General features: G+C 42.1%; 1 protein-coding gene across 2 annotated transcripts in view; it reads left to right on the top strand.

The window, feature by feature from the left end:
* The first annotated feature begins 4,051 nt into the window (after positions 1-4,051).
* Positions 4,052-19,975, top strand: part of SLC9A3R1 (SLC9A3 regulator 1) — a 53,935-nt gene continuing 38,011 nt past the window's right edge. For both annotated transcript variants that reach the window (XM_030208335.1, XM_030208334.1), the window contains exon 1: positions 4,052-4,665. In XM_030208335.1, coding sequence (XP_030064195.1) covers positions 4,246-4,665 — 420 coding nt within the window. In that variant the 5' untranslated portion in view covers positions 4,052-4,245. The remainder of the gene's footprint in view (positions 4,666-19,975) is intronic.

Genomic DNA, 19,975 nt, shown 5'->3' with positions numbered 1-19,975 from the left:
TAAGGTCTGGTGACTGGCTAGGCCACTCCATGACCCTAATGTGCTTCTTCCTGAGCCACTCCTTTGTTGCCTTGGCTGTATGTTTTGGGTCATTGTCGTGCTGGAAGACCCAGCCACGACCCATTTTTAAGGCCCTGGCGGAGGGAAGGAGGTTGTCACTCAGAATTGTACGGTACATGGCCCCATCCATTCTCCCATTGATGCGGTGAAGTAGTCCTGTGCCCTTAGCAGAGAAACACCCCCAAAACATAACATTTCCACCTCCATGCTTGACAGTGGGGACGGTGTTCTTTGGGTCATAGGCAGCATTTCTCTTCCTCCAAACACGGCGAGTTGAGTTCATGCCAAAGAGCTCAATTTTTGTCTCATCTGACCACAGCACCTTCTCCCAATCACTCTCGGCATCATCCAGGTGTTCACTGGCAAACTTCAGACGGGCCGTCACATGTGCCTTCCGGAGCAGGGGGACCTTGCGGGCACTGCAGGATTGCAATCCGTTATGTCGTAATGTGTTACCAATGGTTTTCGTGGTGACAGTGGTCCCAGCTGCCTTGAGATCATTGACAAGTTCCCCCCTTGTAGTTGTAGGCTGATTTCTAACCTTCCTCATGATCAAGGATACCCCACGAGGTGAGATTTTGCGTGGAGCCCCAGATCTTTGTCGATTGACAGTCATTTTGTACTTCTTCCATTTTCTTACTATGGCACCAACAGTTGTCTCCTTCTCGCCCAGCGTCTTACTGATGGTTTTGTAGCCCATTCCAGCCTTGTGCAGGTGTATGATCTTGTCCCTGACATCCTTAGACAGCTCCTTGCTCTTGGCCATTTTGTAGAGGTTAGAGTCTGACTGATTCACTGAGTCTGTGGACAGGTGTCTTTCATACAGGTGACCATTGCCGACAGCTGTCTGTCATGCAGGTAACGAGTTGATTTGGAGCATCTACCTGGTCTGTAGGGGCCAGATCTCTTACTGGTTGGTGGGGGATCAAATACTTATTTCCCTCTGCAGAATGCAAATAAATTCATATACTTTCCACAATGTGATTTTCCGGATTTAATTTGTGATGTGCTATCTCTCACTGTTACCAATAACCTACCCTTCAATTATGGGCTGCTCATGTCTTTGTCAGTGGGCAAACTTACAAAATCAGCAAGGGATCAAATACTTATTTCCCCCACTGTACATATCCCAATAAAAGATGATCATACATTGAACATATGGAAACAAACACAAAGAAAATACAAATATACAATAAGACAAACCAAAAGAACATACTACAAAACCAAGATAGGACCAGACTACAAAGACACGCATAAGCTCTACCAACTCGTGGACAAATTATTAGACACCACACCGGTTACCACAACCAGCACAGACACCCCATCAGCAGATAACTTTGCAAAATACTTTAATGAGAAAATCATAAAATTACGATCAACACTACCACTCAATAACACTGAATACGAAAAATTCATGGACTGCCTGGACCCAACACCCGAGGAATACCCAGCAGATCGAACTTGGACAAACTTTGATCTTTTAACCGTTGAAACCATCACTTAAGCAATCAACAAATTCGCAAAATCCCACAGTAAACTGGATATATGTCCCAACAACTTAATGAAATTCGCCCCCCAACGCTTCATAACAGACCTCATGTCACATCTGAATCATATGCTACAACATGGTCTCTTCCCCAAGGACAAAGGAAATATACTACTCACCCCTATACCCAAAGATTTAAAGAAAAAATTAAATTACACAACCAACTACCTACCGCCCAATAGCATCTATCCTATGGTTGTCAAACTGATGGAAAGTATGGTAACCAAACAACTTACTGATTACTTAAACGAATTCACAATACTACACAAATCACAGTCAGGATTTCGATCCAACCACAGCACGGAAACAGTGCTAGTCACTCTCCTAGCCAAATTCAAACAAGCAATAGCAGCCGGAAATAATGTGCTTCTCCTACAGTTTGACATGTCCAGCGCGTTTGACATGGTCAGTCACCAAATACTATCTAACATTCTAGAATACTTCGGGATTGGAGGAAACAAACTCAGATGGTTTATTGGATTCCTAACCACAAGAACATATCAAGTGATATCAAATTCAAAAACATGGAAACCAGAATGCGGAGTTCCACAAGGTTCACCGCTCTCACCAACCCTTTTCAACTTAATGATGATACCATTAGCAAAGTCGTTATCCAACCACGGACTTAACCCGTACATCTATGCAGACGATGTCACGATCTACATCCCGTTCAAAAACAATCTAACTGAAATCACAAATGAAATCAACCACAGTCTCTAAATAATGAACTCATGGGCGGATGCATTCCAGCTAAAACTAAACGCAGAAAAGACACAATGTCTCATACTCTCCTCACAATATGATACGAACAAACCCACCACCATAAACACCCCTGACTATAACCTTCATATTTCAGACAGTCTAAAAATTCTTGGAGTTACAATTGACCGGAATCTTACACTTGAAAGTCATGCAAAAAACATAGCAAAGAAAATTTTCCACTCGATGTGGAAACTAAAAAGAATCAAACCGTTCTTCCCAAGGGAAATATTCCACAGCCTAGTACAATCAATGTGCTAAGCCACCTAGATTACTGTAATGCCATCTACGCAGGATGCAAAGAACAAATCATCAAGAAACTTCAAACTGCCCAAAACACAGCAGCCAGACTCATATTTGGAAAAATGAAATACGAAAGCGCTAAGCCCCTAAGAGAAAAACTACACTGGCTTCCACTAAAAGAACAAATTGCGTTCAAGGTTTGCACCCTGGTCCACAAAATCGTTCACGGTGAAGCCCCGATCTATATGTCAAACCTCATAGACCTGCCACCTAGAAACACAAAAAATCAGCACGCACATTCCTGAATCTCCACTACCCCAGCTGTAAAGGACTTAAATATAAATCCACATTTCAATAAACATGAGATATAAAAAAAAAATATAAATCCACATATGCATCCAGCTTCTCCTACATATGCACACAACTATGGAACGCACTACCGAAGGCCATAAAAACAACGCACAACCTAACAATCTTCCGGAAACTACTGAAAACTGACCTATTCAAGAAGGCATACCACAACGTTCCATTCTAACAACGAGACAACCAGACTTCACAAGAACTAGACAGAACCGTACACCTACACCTGACTGATAACCAAATGGCTACTAATGAAAGTTACGCAATACGCACTACCACTTTATTTCCCATGCGGGAATGAACTCTTCATAATTGATTATCTAACTTTTGCTATAATCTACTCTATCACTCAGGAACCTCTATGCAATACCTTATCGTTTTATACTGTACCATGCATCTTAATGTAATACCATCAGTATTTCTCTATCCGGAAATGGCAATTGCCATTACGACATAATGTAGGATACAAATGCTACAAATAAATAAAAATAAAAATAAAAATGTATTGCTGTAATGCCAAACAAAGCAATTAATGAAAACTCAGCAAAAAACACACTCAGAGCACATATAGCAAACTTTGCCATACTAAACCAGCACTCACATCCAGGATTCAAACAATAATAACCCTGCCTAGGAAGACAAAACTGCAAAAACCCCTACTGGGAAAACTGAACAAGCTGACCTGCTAAAGACATGTGAATAGTTTTAGGGACTCCCCCTTCCCCTATTGAAAAATGTCACCAACACGCTCAAGCTGACAACTTTTCAGATGCCCCCAGGCCCGGAACAATATCCCTTTTAACGGAGCTGCAATTTAGGGGCGGGTCTAAGTGATCCATATTTGCATGCCTCCGCCTATAAGCCTGTTCCCATCAAGGAGGTTAGATTGAGAAGCTCTTTGGTTCCCACGCTTTCTAACAAGATAGTACACGCCCGGGCCCCAGCGGCCAAAATGTTAGCTCCTCCCTGGCTTAGCTACGGTTGGCCAATGCCCTTGTCGATCTTAGGCCAGTCCGTCGCTCCGCCTATCTTTTTATAAGTTGGTATAAGGGGGCGGCTCCCCTCACTCTCACCAGTGCGAAAGTACACTTCGTGTAAGGCCAGGGGGACCGTTGGCTTTGGCTGGTCTACATCTGTTCCCTCGCGACCAGCCGAGAGTTCTACACGCGCCCTCGTTTGCAATACAGGGGTGGCTCGCGCTCGCCAGTTCTCGCCGCGCGCGCCTTCTGTGACAGACCCGCCAGCCCTGTCTCTCTCTCTCCATCATCACCAGGATCATGAGCGCCGAGGAGGGTACCGGCGCCTCCGCCGCTGGGGACCCGCTGCTGCCCCGCCTCTGCCACCTGTCGAAGGGGCCCGACGGCTTCGGCTTCCACCTGCACGGCGAGAGGAACAAATCGGGCCAGTTCATTCGGCTGGTGGAGCCCGACTCGCCCGCCGAGCGCGCGGGCCTGCGAGCCGGCGACCGGCTGGTGGAAGTGAACGGCGAGAACGTGGAGGGCGCCAGCCACCAGCAGGTGGTGAACCTCATCCGCCAGGCCGACGGCGACGTCCGGTTCCTGGTGGTGGACCGCCAGACGGACGAGAAACTGCGGGAGCTGGGGATCCCCTGTCGGGAGGAGCTGCTCCGCGGGCTGCCGGACTCTGGCCAGGGGCGGCAAAAGGACGACAAGTTGAGCCCCGAAGAGGAGAGAGGGGTACGAGTGGGCCAGGGGGAGTGGAGGGAGGCTTGTCTGCCACGCCCTTCTTTCCCTGGGACAGGGGGGAAAAAGGGTGGGGGGCAGGATGCTGGAGTTAACCCCCCCCCAGGGTGGGATCAGTCACCAACTTTGTAGCAGCTCGAAGGTCATCTCTAAGCCTGGTATGGTGCAGAAAGCAAGGGGGAGATAGCAGAGAACAGCTTTATTTCGAAAATAAATGGGGTTTGGTTTCTTTTTGAAGTAATTAACAAACGTGGTATGGGTGAGTTGGCTGATACAATAATAAATCCCGATTTTCAGCTGGCGTTTGATTAAAGTTACTCATGGGTTTGGACTTCAGACCCAGAACAGAAAACTTCCTGTATTCCACGTTTATTTTAGAAAGCTGATGAATCCCACGGCAGAGGGTTGCCCCTATTGGTTAATTCGTGTATTAATGAAGTCATCAATCAAGTTATAACTGATAACCTTTTAGAGTCAGTATATCTATCTTCCTAAGCTGTGCTCCTAAGAACATAAGAATAGCCATTCAGGGTCAGACCAGTGGTCCATGTAGCCCAGTACCCTGTTTTTTTTTCCAACGTGGTCAATCCAGGTTGCAAGTTCCTGGTAGAAACCCAATTAGTAGCAACATTCAGTGTTGCCAGATGGAAAACGTGTCACGCCCAAAACCACACAAAGTCAATTTGCATGTGAGTGACATCATTAATAAATATTGAGGTCATTTGCATACAAATGATGTCATTAAGGCCGCCTCCGTGGGGCTTCTACTGGCTGCGGCAGTGGGAAAACTAGCCAAAACCACAGCGGGCGTATAAACCACAAGCGGGGCAACAAGAAGCCACCAAAAATTCCGCAACCCACACGCGGCGTGAAAAAGCCGCAGCGGGTCGCAGAAAGGAGCCCAATTGGGCGGGAAAACCGCCCATCTGGCAACACTGGCAACATTCCATGCTACCAATCCCTGGGCAAGCAGAGGCTGCCCCCATGTCCATCTTGATAAGACTGTGGACTTTTTTTCCCCCCCAGGAACTTGTCCAAACCTTTTTTTAAACCCAGATATGCTAACCACTGTTACCACATCATCTGGCAGCGAGTTTCAGAGCTTAATTATTCTTTGAGTGAAAAAATATTTTGTTTTTACAAGTATTTCTATGTAATTTCATTTTACCCATTCTACACCTCCCAGGATTTTGTAGACCTCCATCATATCTCTTCTGAGCCATCTCTTTTCCAAGCTGATGAACCCTAACCTCCTTTCCTCATATAGGAGGCGTTCCATCCCCTTTTTCGTTTTGGTCGCTCTTGTTTGAACGTTTTCAAATTCCATTATATATCTTTTTGAGATAAGGTGACCAGAATTGAATGCAATACTCAAGGTGAGGTTGCACCATGGAGCGATGGCATTATAATATTTTTGGTCTTATTTTGTTTCCCTTTCCTAATAATTCCTAGCATCCTCTTTGCATTTTTTGGCTTATTGTCTTCAATGACTCCTCGATCTTTCTTGAGTGCTGACTCCTAGGTTGGACCCTAGCATTAGGTAGATGATTTGGATTATTATTCCCAATGTGCATCACTTTGCTTTTGTCCACATTAAATTTCATCTGCCATTTGGATGCTTAGTCTAAGGGCTTCCTGCAACTTTTTACAATCCGCATATGTTTTGACAACTTTGAATAGTTTTCTCATCTGCAGACGTAATCACCTCACTTGTCATTCCATTTTCCAGATCATTTGTAAATGTTAAATAGCACCGGTCCCAGTACAGATCCTGCAGCACTTCACTATTCACCCTCCTGAATTGAGAAGAATAGTCATTTAACCCTACCCTTTGTTTTTTGTCCAGTTACCAATTCCTAATCCACAGAATGACATTGCCTCCTATTCCATAACTCAAATTTTCTCAGGAGTCTTTCATGAGGAACTTTGTCAAAAGCGTTCTGAAAATCTAGGTAAACTACATAAATTGGCTCACCTTTATCCACATAAAGGTTTTTGGTAAAGATGTTTTATTAGAGGACCGACATCTGAGAGACTTACGCATATATTGTATTCAAAAGCAGTGTCCAGCCTGGGACTATTTAAAAAATATTTCAGCTGTTCTAAAAGCTGGTCTCTGATCATAAGATAGATACTATAGTTTTTGTAAAACTAACTTTTAGATGCATGTAATCATCAGACATATTCCATTTGAAGAAACCTAGTCTTATTTTTCTCTTGATGACAGGACTTGTTTAATTTTGGGCTGCTTTTCTGAAACTAGGTTATAGGAGGTTAAAGGTAATTAGTTTGCATAGGATTTCAAGAAAGCCTGAAGGATGGTCAAAGTAAGTCTAATGAGAATGACTTGGGAGCTCTTGGACTTTGCATTCTTACACTTTGGTCTGTGCTGCAGGTTGTTATGATGATGCTGTTAGAACTCTGCCTTCAAAGGCAGTGGAACATCTGGCCCTAAATACTACTTTACTGTTAATAGAAAAGTTATTCTCACATTTAGCTAACAATCTTTTGTCTTTGCCGTTAGTTACATTCTTCCACGGGATTTCACTATCCAAAAACTAGCACATTTGCTTATTTCCGATCTGAGGAAGAAGGGCAACCTTCGAAAGCTAATCAAGAAATGTATTTAAGTTATGTCCAATAAAAAAGGTATCATCTTATTTTCTTTTCCATGTTTTATTTTGTTTGATTTCTATTGATAACTATCCAAAAACAAAATCTGAAGCGAGTTTAACAATTTCTAAACTACCTTGGTAGGACTAACCTGGTACCCACTCAATTTAAAGAAGAAATTACTTCAAAATCCACCCACCCTCATCTTTCTACAGGCCTCCCAGTCCTCACTATTGTTTCATCTTCACATAGTCCAACTAGGTAGCCATCAACCCTGTCTGCAACTGTACTCACATTTGTTAACTCTGTATGCCATCTGGCATACTCCACATTAGTAACCTAGTTCTTTCTCTTTGGAAATACATGTTTTCTTCTGAGTACCAGAAAATTATTTTTCTAATTAAAGCAGGCAACTTATTCCACAGTCTGGGTGCTAAAACAGAAAACGCCTGGCTTGTATATATTTATGGCTAGTCCCTTTACAGCAAAGATATGTAACTCACTTTGCAAACAATGTAAAGCTCAACCAGATTAATACTGTTCAGATTGAACCATTTTCCCATGGAATATTAAATGGTAAGGGAGAGGATCTTAAATTTACCTCTAGTGTGTATTGTCAGCCAGTGTAGTTGATACAATAGAAAGGTGGCTGGAGTAATTCTGGAGCAGTTATAATTCTGGCTAATACATTTGTACTGTTTAGTTTCGGCATGAGCCAGTCCAAAAATGACTAATGGGCTTTATGTATGCTATTACCAAGGGTTGTACTATTATCTTAAATGGTCAGTGTGCCAAATTACCAACCTCAATTTAAGGAAAGTGAGATTCTAAAGTTGAGTCAAAAAAAACCTCCAGATCTCTTATAATTAGAACCAGCAAAATAATTTCCAAAGTTAGCTGCAAGGGAGCTTTTACAGTGTTCCTAACATAATCTAGTGCCTTCGTTACCATATTACTATCATAGCCACAAATGTGCGTGCTTACATTGATATAAACCTTGTTTCTAAACTTTAATTTTAGACCACGCTTTTGATTTCCAGTGAGTGATTGCACATGCTGCTTAAATTAAGGAATCCAACAGCATAAGGACTGCCGCTGTAGATCATGGTGACAAACAGCAGTTAATACTGGGACAACATTAATTTGCTACGAAGAATTCAGTGTTCTTTATACTCGGATGGCATTGTAGGTCTGCAATTTACATTTCTGTATCCCCAGGAGCTCTGGGTCTTGGAATAACTTTTCCACATATTTATACCCTTTTTTGGATACCTAGAATCCTTCTAACCATTGCCCAGATTCTATTCACTGACCTACTTGTTATTTTTTTTTCTCCCTCAGTATTAATCTGGTTTTGTTTTATTTTATTTATTTATTTACTGCCGTTTTGAAGGAATTCACTCAAGGTGTTTCCTATTTTATTCTGTAGGTATGATTGACAGCATTCCTATTTAATTTGGCATTCTTTTCCTTTATTCTATTACTATTTTATATTTGCATATCTGTAATCTGCCCTGTAATGCTTTTTTTTGAAGGTCAGTATATTCAGTCATAATAATTCAATTAATCTGATTTTATCCATTTTGCAGGGTGCCATACTTAGTCACTAGAGCAGTATCTGGTATAAAAGAAGCTGTGTACCTTGCGTGTAATGTTTGGAAAAATCACATAACACTAATTTCAGATGAATCTTTTTGCTATTTTTCAAGTGTCTTGAAATTCCACTCCACCCCTATTAGTAGCTGTTTGGCAAGAGTTAAATTGCTTACAGTGTATCTGATTTGTTATGTAATTTGTGGTGTTTGCGATATGGTGACCTACTCTTTAAGTGTTAATGTCGGGTAATGTTGCTGAGAGAATTACAATTTTTAGTGTGAATGCCACCCTCAAATACGTATTTTTAAATTAGTGCATTACGTTTTTTTGCAGTGAATGGGGTATAGAGTACAGTTTATGCAATCTGATAGTATTTGACTTCCTTCTAAAGAATTTTGTAGTGAATCTTTGCCAACTGCTTGGTAACTTGGGTGTATGCCATTCGGTCCAGGTGATTTACTATTCTTTAATTTGTCAGTTTGGTTCAGTACATCTTCCAGGTTCACCAAGATTTTTCAGTTCCTCCGCATCATCACCGTTGAAAACTATTTCCGGTACAGGCAAATCTTACATCATCTTCCGTAAAGGCAGAAGCAAAGAATTCATTCAGTTTCTCTGCTATGACCTTGTCCTCACTGAGTGCCCCTTTTGCTCCTTCATGATCGCATAGTCCCACAGATTCCCTCGCAGGCTTTCTGCTTCTGATGTACTTGAAGTTGTTACTGTAAGTTTTAGCCTCTACGGGAAGCTTCTCTTCATATTCTGTTTTAGCCTTCTTTATTAATGCTTTGAATCTGACTTGCCAGTGCTTATGTTGCTTCTTAGTTTGTTCATGTGAATCCTTTTTCCATTCTTTGAAGGACAGTCTTTTGGCTGTAATAGCCTCTTTTACTTCACCTTTTAACTATGCTGGCTGTTGTTTTCTCTTCTTTCCGCCTTTGCAACCGTGGAACGCATCTGGACTGGGCTTCCAAGATGGTATTTTTGAATAACGTCCACGCCTGATTTAGTGTTCTAACATTAGCAGTCAATCCTTTTAGTTTCTTTTTAATCATTTTCATTTTTATTATAGTCTGTGCTGGGACCGCTGCTTTTTAACATATTTATAAATGACCTTGAGATGGGAGTAACTAGTGAGGTAATTAAATTCACAGATGACACGTCTCGTCACGGGAGGAGTGTGAAAGATTACAAGAGGACCTCGTGAGACTGGGGGATTTTGAAAATTAAATGCAGCTACAATAGATTTCCTTTGCTGGGTTTATCCTAGATAGCTCAAACTTGATCATGTTATGATCACTTTTTCCCAGGGGGCCCAACACCGCCACCTTGCTCAGTATGCCCTACACTCCACCAAGCACCAGATCCAAAATGGCTCCCCCTCTTGTCAGATCCTGGACCAGTTGCTCCAAGAAGTAGTCATTTATTGCATCTAGAAATTTTATCTCTCTGGCACTTCCTGATGTAACATTTATCTAGTCAATATCGAGGTAATTGAAATCACCCATTATTATAGTGTTGCCCAATTTGCCAACTTCCCTACCCTCTGTAAATATTTCTTCATCCGTCTGTTCATTCTATCCTGGTGGACATTAGTACATTCCTACAAGAATACTCCTTCCCTTCACACATGGAATTTCTATCCATAATGATTCCATGCTGCTATCTGTTTCATGTGGAATGTTTATTTTAATTGACTCCATTCCCTGTAACATGTAACAACCCCCCCCCCCCCCCCCAGTTTGATATTTTCTATCATTGCAATACAATTTGTACACAACACAGTGTCCCATTGATTGCCATCTTTCCACCAAGTCTCTGAGATGCCTGTTGTATCTACCATCATTTAGTGTTACATAATCTCTCTCCATCTTATTTTTTAGGCTTCTAGCATTTGTATACAGGCACTTTTAAATTGTGTTTTTTCCTTTGATCTACAAGCTGCTTAGAAGTTGAAGGGAATAATTCGCATCCTTTACCCTGCTCTCTCATTAAGCACACCTGGCTTACTTTCAGCATTAGTACATAAGTACATAAGCACTGCCACGCTGGGAAAAGTCCAAAGGTCCATCAAGTCCAGCACTCTGTGTCCGACAGCGGCCAATCCTGGCCCCAAGAACCTGGCAAAAACCCAAAATTTAATAACGATCAATGGACTTTTCCTTCAGGAATCTGTCCAGACCCCCTTTAAACTCAGCAAGGCCAGCTGCTGTCACTACCTTCTCCGGCAATGAGTTCCAGAGTTTACCATGCGCTGAGTAAAGAAAAACTTTTCTCTGATTTGTTTTAAACCTACCACATTCTAATTTCATCTTGTCCCCTGGTTCTGTTATTGTTAGAAAGCGTAAACAAACGCTTCACATCTGTCCGCTATACCCCACTCATTATTTTGTAGACCTCTATCATATCGCCCCTCAGCCACCTTTTCTCCAGGCTAAAGAGTCCTAGCCTTAACCTCTCCTCATAAGGTAGTCCCATCCCTTTTATCATTTTCATCGCCCTTCTCTGCACCTTCTCCAATTCCTTTATATCTTTTTTTTGAGATGAGGCGACCAGAACTGAATACAATACTCCAGGTGCGGTCGTACCATGGAGCAATATAACGGCATTATAACATCTTCATGCTTGTTTTCCATCCCTTTTCTAATAATACTCAACATTCTGTTCGCCTTCTTAGCTACCGCAGCACATTGAGCTGAAGATTTCAACGTCCTATCCACGATGGCTCCCAGATCCCTTTCTCGGTCTGTAACTCCTAAAGCGGAACCTTGCATGACATAGCTGTAATTCGGGTTCCTCCTTCCCACATGCATCACTTTGCACTTGTCAACGTTGAACTTCATCTGCCATTTGGACGCCCAATCCCCCAGTCTCACGAGGTCCTCTTGTAATCTTTCACACTCCTCCCGTGACGAGACGTGTCATCTGTGAATTTAATTACCTCACTAGTTACTCCCATCTCAAGGTCATTTATAAATATGTTAAAAAGCAGCGGTCCCAGCACAGACCCCTGAGGGACCCCACTAACTACCCTTCTCCATCGAGAATAATGACCATTCAACCCTACTCTCTGCTTCCTATCTTTTAACCAGCGCTTAATCCATAATAATACACTGCCTCTGATCCCATGACTCTCCAGTTTCCTTTGGAGTCTTTCATGAGGCACTTTGTCAAACGCCTTCTGAAAATCTAGATATACAATATCCACCGGCTCCCCTTTGTCCACATGTCTGTTCACCCCCTCGAAAAAATGCAGTAGATTTGTGAGGTAAGACTTCCCTTCACTAAATCCGTGCTGACTTTGTCTCAGTAGCCCATGCTTTTGTATGTGCTCCACCATTTTTCCTGGCACCGACGTCAGACTCACCGGTCTATAATTTTCCAGATTTCCTCTGGAACCCTTTTTAAAAATTGGCGTTACATTGGCCACCCTCCAATCTTCCGGTACCACACCTGATTTTAGGGATAAATTGCATATTACTAACAGTAGCTCCACAAGTTCATTTTTCAGCTCTATTAATACTCTGGGATGAATACCATCCGGTCCTGGTGATTTACTACTTTTCAGTTTGTAGAACTGCCCCATTACATCCTCCAAGTTTACAGAGAAATCATTTAGTCTTTCTGACTCGTCCGCTTCAAATACCTTTACCGGCTCCGGTATCCCTTCCAAATCCTCGGTGAAGACTGAAGCAAAGAATTCATTTAATTTCTCCGCTACAGCTTTGTCTTCCCTGATCGCCCCTTTAACACCACAGGTGTCCAGCGTCCCTACCGATTCTTTAGCCGGCTTCCTGCTTTTAATATACCTAAAAAAAATGTTTGCTATGTGTTTTTGCTTCTAATGCTAACTTTTTTTCAAAGTCCTTCTTAGCCCTCCTTATCTCCTTTTTGCATTTGGCTTGGCATTCCTTATGCTTTATCTTATTGTCTTGTCAGTTTCCGTCTCCATTTTCTGAAGGATTGTTTTTTGGCTCTAATAGCTTCCTTTACCTTACTGTTTAGCCATGCCGGCTGACGTTTGGTCTTATTTCCTCTTTCTAATACGCGGAATATATTTGTCCTGTACTTCTAGGATGGTGTTTTTGAACAGCATCCACGCCTGATTCAAGTTTTTGAAATGGCTCTACTGGGATTCCCTAAATGTCCTGTTTCATTAGTATCCTTCAAGGGTATTCCACACTGAACCATGCGCTCCTGGGCGACGCTTTTGCCCCCATTCTAGTTTAAAAGTTTCTCTTATCTCCTTTTTAAAAGTTCGCACCCACTGGTTTCATCCCAGTTAAGGTGGAGCCCATCCTTTTTAGAGCAGTCTCCCCCTTTCCCAGAACATCGCCCAGTTCCTAACAAATCTAAATCCCTCATCCCTGAACCATTGTCTCAACCATGCATTGAGACCGGAGCTCTGCCTGCCTTTTGGGTCCTGCATGTGAAATGAGGAGCATCATTCTACCCTGGAGGATCTGGACTTCAACATTCTATCTAAGAGCCTAAATTTGGCTTCCAGAATGTCCCTCCCACATTTTCTTATGTCATTGGTACCCACATGTACCAAGACAGCTGTCTCCTCCCCAGCACTGTCTAAGATCCTGTCTAGATGACACATGAGGTCCCCCACCTTTGCACCAGACAGGCAAGTGACCAAGTAATCCTCACATTCCCCAACCACCTAGCTATCTACATGCCTAATGATCGAATCACTAACTACAACAGCTGTCCTAACCCTTGCCGCCTGGGCAGAAGTTCTCAGAGACATATCCTTGGTGTGAGAGGATAGTGCATCCCCCTGGTGGGTGTACTTCCTACTTCTCCAGGGTGATGCTCTCCTTCTAGGAGACCTCCCTCCGCTAAGGCATCACAGGGACCGCCAGACTTATGGTGGGACTTCTCTACAACATACCTGTAGGTCTCATCTATGTACCTCTGTCTCCCTCAGCTCCTCCAAGTCTGCTATTGTAGCCTAAAGAGAACAGACCCGTTCTTTGAGCTAGGAGCTCTTTGCATTGGGCACACACACATAACCGCTCACCACATGGGAGATAATCATACATGTGACACTCAAAGCAAAAGACTGGATAGCATCCCTCTTGCTGCTGGACTGCTGCCTCCATCTTAATATTTTTGATTTGTTTTCAGTAATTTAAAACTGGCTAAGGTATTAAGGATATTAGTCTAATATAGAAAAGTATTTAGTCTATGTGGTATGTGTGATTTTTATTTAGTGTTTTCTTCTTAGAAATAATGAAACATAATTAAAACTCTGTAAGAGCACTCCTCCCTTGAATAACTAACTATAAATGAAGAGCTCCTTTTGAGCCATTGAATTCCTGCCATCTGAAGTACTTGACCTTGGAAGGTTACTTTCTTGGTGGCTGTTACTTAAGCTCATAGTGTCAATGAGCTTCAGGCTTTAATAGTGGATGCACCTTATACTAAGTTTCATCACAACAGAGTAGTCCTCTGTACACACTAAGTTCCTGCCAAAGGTTGTGTCTGAGTTCCATCTGAAACAGTCGATTCTTTCCCCAACCTCATGCCCTTCCTGGTGAGAGCACCTTGCACACCTTGGACTGCAAGCAAACATTGGCCTACTACATGGAGTGGACTAGGTCCCACAGTCAGTCCACCTAACTTTTTTTTTTTTTTTTTTGATACCAACAGGATGAGGGTCACCATCAAGAAAAGCATTATCTCTAATTGGCTGGCAGATTGCATTTCCTTCACTTATGCCCAGGCTGGGCTAATCCTGGAGGGTCATGTCAAGGCTCACAATGTCAGAGCCATGGCTGCGTCGGTCAGCCTGCATTGAAGAAATTTGCAAGGCTGCGATGTGGTCTTCAGTCCACACATTCACATTTCATTTCTGCCTTGAGCAGGATACCTAACACGATAGTCTGTTTGGGAAGACAGTGTTGCAAAATCTGTTTGGGGTCTAGAATCCAGCTTCAACGCCCTAGGCCCATTCTATTCTGTTCAGGCTACACACTCACTCAGTTTGTATGTAGTTTCAAATTAATCTGAGCTAAGTCCTTGTCATCGTGGGACCCAGTTGACTAATGTTTGTTGTTTTCGGTGAACCTGGATGCTAGGGATACCTCAATTGTGAGAATTATGGCCTGCTTGTCCTTGGAGAAAGCGAAGATACTTGTAGCAGGTATTCTCTGAGTACAATAGGCCTTATATTCTCACAAACCCTCCCGCCTCTCCTTGGGTTGTCTCCTATTTTTTTCTTTTTTTATGCTGTAGTATCTTAACTGTGGTATCTATGTTCTCATGGTGGGTGTAAAGGCACTTGTGCATGCACGGTGGAGCGACTCTCGTGCTCCACAAAGCTCTGTTTTTTTTTAGCTTGTTACAAGCTCCAGACCGTTACAAGCTCCAGACCTGACAAGATGGGATCACATTACCCAATTCTGTGAATATGTAGCCTGCTACAGGTAAATATCTTCACTATATTTGAATACCTCTGTAGCACAAATGCATAGGAGGTAAGTCTTTCAGTTGAAAGGAAGTTCTGAAATGAGTGTGCATAGGATGAAGGTGAAAGGGGAGAGACTGGGGAGTACTTTATAGTACGGCCTCCCGATGGGGGTGGTGAAGATGAAAACTCTTGATTTCAAGAAAGCTTAGAACAAGTACATAAGGGATAGCATGGATGGGCAGACTATGTAGGCCATATGGTCTTTATCAGCTGTAAAGCTGAACACAACTAAGATCCTATTCTATAATGTAGTACTTGGAGTTGCTTTTCTATTCAGGATTAACTCTTTTAGTTGATAGAAGACCATTGAACCCTAGATGTTCTATTTTAGACACTATGGAGCCACAAGTGAGAACTTGGAACTGAAATTTATAAATTAGCATTTCCCTCTTAGATCATATTTTTCTGAGGATCACTTCAGATTGTTGATCCTACCTCACATCAGTTACTGTAATGCTCTGTAACTGAGAATTTCTCTGAAGATGGTAAATTCCAGCTTTTACAAAATACTGCTAGACGGACTTTTAGAGCCCAGAAATATGATAGAATTACTCCCCTGTTAAGGTTCTACTGGTGGCCAGTTGAGGCCCAGGTTTTCTTTAAAATGTATAATTTTCAATACACTTTTGAGGTTCTAGCCCAGAGCATTACACTCCGTAGTAATTCTCACCTAAGCATTCAAGTTGACATTCTTTGCTTGAATTCCCTTCTGTTAAAGAAAATTGATTTAAGCACATTCTTGATTAATCCTTTCTAGTAACTTAAGGTCTGGAACGGTCTCCCTTTACATTTGACATATTTTTTTTGTTTTCATTGTGTTCTAGAAACTTGATTTTGCAAAACACTATTCCAGTGGGTTCCCAAACCTGGTCCTGGAGGCACCCCAACCAGTCAGGTTTCAGGATATCCACAATGAATATTCATGAGACTTTCATGCAGTGAAGGAAGTTCATGCAAATCTCATGAATATTCATTGTGGGTATACTGAAAACCTGATTGGCTGGGGTGCCTCCAGGATCAGGTTTGAGAACTACTGCACTGTGCCAAAATATTTTTGTATTTGAATCTGTCTTAATTTTGTAGCTCCTGGTATATGCACCAGCCTTATGTTTCTTAGAGCCTATTTTTGGGATTGGGTGACTAATAGTTATTGCAGTCTTCAGACTGGTTCCTTCACAGCTGGCCATAGCAAGCTTTAAAGTCTCTCTCAACAGTGCTACCTCTGTGGCCAGGACACTACAGCAGTGATAGGTGAGGTGCTCCAAAGAGCAATTAAGTTCTCCCATGACTTCTTAATTGAGCCAGATGTGGATCCCTCTGTTTGGGTCACAAAACTATCCATTGAGCTAGGCAAAGGTGCAGAATTGACTGAGGGTCACGTTATAGATTTGCTCTTACCCACTGTAGAAGAAATTAGGAAAAAATAGTTTACACAGCCACGTTCTTGCCTATGTGCTGTCTTGGATCTGGAAGCCCCCCCCCCTTACAATTTTGAACAGATTTTTGCTCCTGTTTGAGGATCAGAGGGTTATATACACCCATTCTTTCGGGGAGTCTCATTAAAAACTCATATTGGCTTTGTTCTAGCTCGGATGGTTTATATATAACAATACGTAATATGCATTGTGTTATAGGCTGGACTTGCCCTTGCTTGCTGAGTGAGCTTGAACCAACCTTTGACACTGAGGGTTATTGTGGTGATAGTTTAAGGAAGACTATTTTCCAAATTAGAATTTATGGAAAAGGAGATTGCTTTCTGCTCATTTGTTTCTCAACTCAGACATGAATGTTCTGTTTGAAACTTTACACTACAGATTGTTCTTGATTTTGTGGAGAGATTTTGATGTGGAAGAAGGTCTAGTGGGGCAGTGGAATGGGGAAGGGAAATATTGTGCTTAGCCTCTTGAATGGTCAGACATTAGCAGTTTGAGTGACTTTGTTCTGATTCCTGAAACTTGAAGTGCATTTGCCCATTCTGAGACTAGGGTACTTAGTTATTTCCGTAGCTATGATTTCTCCAAGAACAAGCAGGCCTATTTATTCTCACAAGTGGGTAGCGCCGGTCTGGAGCTTCTAACAAGCTCAAAACAGAGCTTTGTGGAGCACAAGACACGCTTCACTGTGCATTCGCGAGTACCTTCTCACCCGCCACGAGGGCGCAGTCCCCGCTGTGAAGAGGCTTTGGGGGGGGGGGTGTCCCTTTTGGTGTGTCTTCACTCGCCCGGTCAAAGCATTTTTTGGTGCCTTTTGGTTATTTTTGGGAAGATTTTTCTTTTCCTTCTGCCTGTCTTTGGGTCCACTTTTCCTCTCTTCCTTTAATATTTTTTAGTTTGCCTTTTTTTTTTTTTTTTTTTGTTTCCTCCCTCTATTTTCTGGTCAGTAGGCCGCATTCCACAAAGTGTTATCCACTTGTGAGAATATAAGGCCTGCTGTCCTTGGAGAACATCCAGTATAGATAAGTACCTTCACCTTTTTTTTAGTAATATACAGTGGTAGTGGTCTGGAGGCTTGTTGAGTCTCTTTGAAGACATGAGTAGAAAAAAAAGACAGCTGGTAGTACCTCAGCTTTTGAGGGCAAGAATTCACAACTGCTGAAGTAGATTCTTGTCCTTGGTACCTCCATGGTTTAAACAGCTTCTCATTTTTGCCACTAACTACCTTTCTGGAAAAGAATAGAACATTCTATGTAACTCACTTTTTTCCATAACATGTAAACTGTAAAGGGTTAGGTATGGTGGGGAGGGGCGGGGGGAGAGGGGACTGTGGGAGGATGGTATCTGTAAGCAGAACTTAAAGTAGACCCTGTATTTAGAGCGTGGGAAGAAAAGTGTCAAAAGTGGCCCCAAATTGATGCACATTGAACTACAGTGATGTTATGAAGCTACAATTTGATTTATTTTTTATTTAAATTTTAATTTGTCAAGTAAAGATTTTAGCTGGATTGGTAGAGAAAAATTAGTAAATTAAAAACACAGTTATATAGTAGGATTTTAACAGCTGAGCCTTCAACTTTTGTTATTACTCATACCGCAAAACCAGTTATAACAGAGAAGGTTGTGCTTCCGCTTTCTAAAGCATTGCTCCTAGGGTGAGAAGATTAATTGCATAATAACTTTGTTGGTTCAGTACTGCTGAAGTTTTAAGTAAATAGTGAAACAAAACAGTGGGCAGATATAAGCAAAAGATGGAAGAAGAGAGCAGTTGGTGGGAACTGAACTGAGTGCTGATATTGTTTGCTGGATACATACTGTAATTAATGGGGCTCTACAAGCTGACTTGCTAAACTTTCATTCTCAAATGGCTCAGGCTTTACTCTTGCTCACTCTGCCGCAGGTGGGGAAAACCACATATAACTTCCTGAGAGGCAGACAACTGCTGCTACATAGCAACAGTAAATGAGGGTTAAAGACCAAATTGTCCCATTAAATCTGCTCAGTTGAGAGTACCACTGAGTAGATGAGCAAATTACCATATGCACGTTAATTGATTTGCTTGCTTTATTTTTGTCTATTAGATTGTAAGCTCTTTGAGCAGGGATTGTCTTTCGTCTGTGTTTGTGAAACGCTGCGTACGATTTGTAGCGCTATAGAAATGCCAAATAGTAGTAGTAGTAGTATATGCACCTTTTTTTTTTTTTTTTTTACTAAGAAAATTCCCATATGCAATGCAACACATCAACCACTCCACTGCTTTACCTTTCAACTCTTCTACAACCATCCTCAATATATATTCCAAGCATGCCCAGCCAGTGCTGTAATCTAGAGCAAAAAGCAATGCTCTAAGTTGACGGCTAGCAGCATCTGCAGATCTAATGGGAGCTTGCTTGGTCAGTCTTCGAACCTAGTGTCTTCAGAGCTGGTGCTGTTTTGATTTCATTATAAAACCTATCTGTAGTTGTGGATTATTTTGAAATACAGCTGTAATAAGGTTTTGAGTTGAACAAATCATGGATTCTTTACCTGCCAGAGACGTTAACTTCCAAATTGAGTTTAGTAGCACTAGTTTTGAGCAACCCTTCCTAGACAGTGAAGGACTATTGTGCACATTGGTGTTCAAGTAGCATAGAGCTGGCATCTTTGTTACCTGTTTGGCAATGCCTAGAACAGAAGCGTTCTGGTGCATTACTCACAGAAGTTTTTGTAGGCTATTTTGAGCAGATCCACTGATGTATCGAGTTTCCCAACTTCAAGCCAAGTACTCCCCTAAGTCAAAGAAATTCCACCCAAATATCCCTGAGCTTTAATCCGGTCTGGCAGATGAACATACCAAAACAATCATTGTAATAGAAAATAAAATTATTTTTTTCTACCTTTGGTCACTTTATTTTTCTAATCATGTTGGTCCCAGTATCTGGTTAGTGCTTCCTTTGTCTTCTCTTTCTTGCCAGGACCTTCTGTCCATTTGACACTTCTCTATGTCCATCATCTCCCTTTCTGTCCCTCTTTGCTCATTCCCAATATCTCCCCTAGCCATGTAGCATCTCCTACTACTTATTTCTAAAGCGCTACTAGACCTAAGCAGCGCTGTACATCTCCTCTGTGTATTTGTCTCCCCCCTCCAGCCATGCAGCATCTCTGTGCATCTCTCCCCCAGCCATCTCCTCTAGCCCTCCAT

Source organism: Microcaecilia unicolor, chromosome 6 (assembly GCF_901765095.1).
Source record: "Microcaecilia unicolor chromosome 6, aMicUni1.1, whole genome shotgun sequence".
NCBI lineage: Eukaryota > Metazoa > Chordata > Amphibia > Gymnophiona > Siphonopidae > Microcaecilia > Microcaecilia unicolor.
Note: the sequence above shows the minus strand (reverse complement) of the source record. Positions and strands in the feature narration are given on the sequence as shown.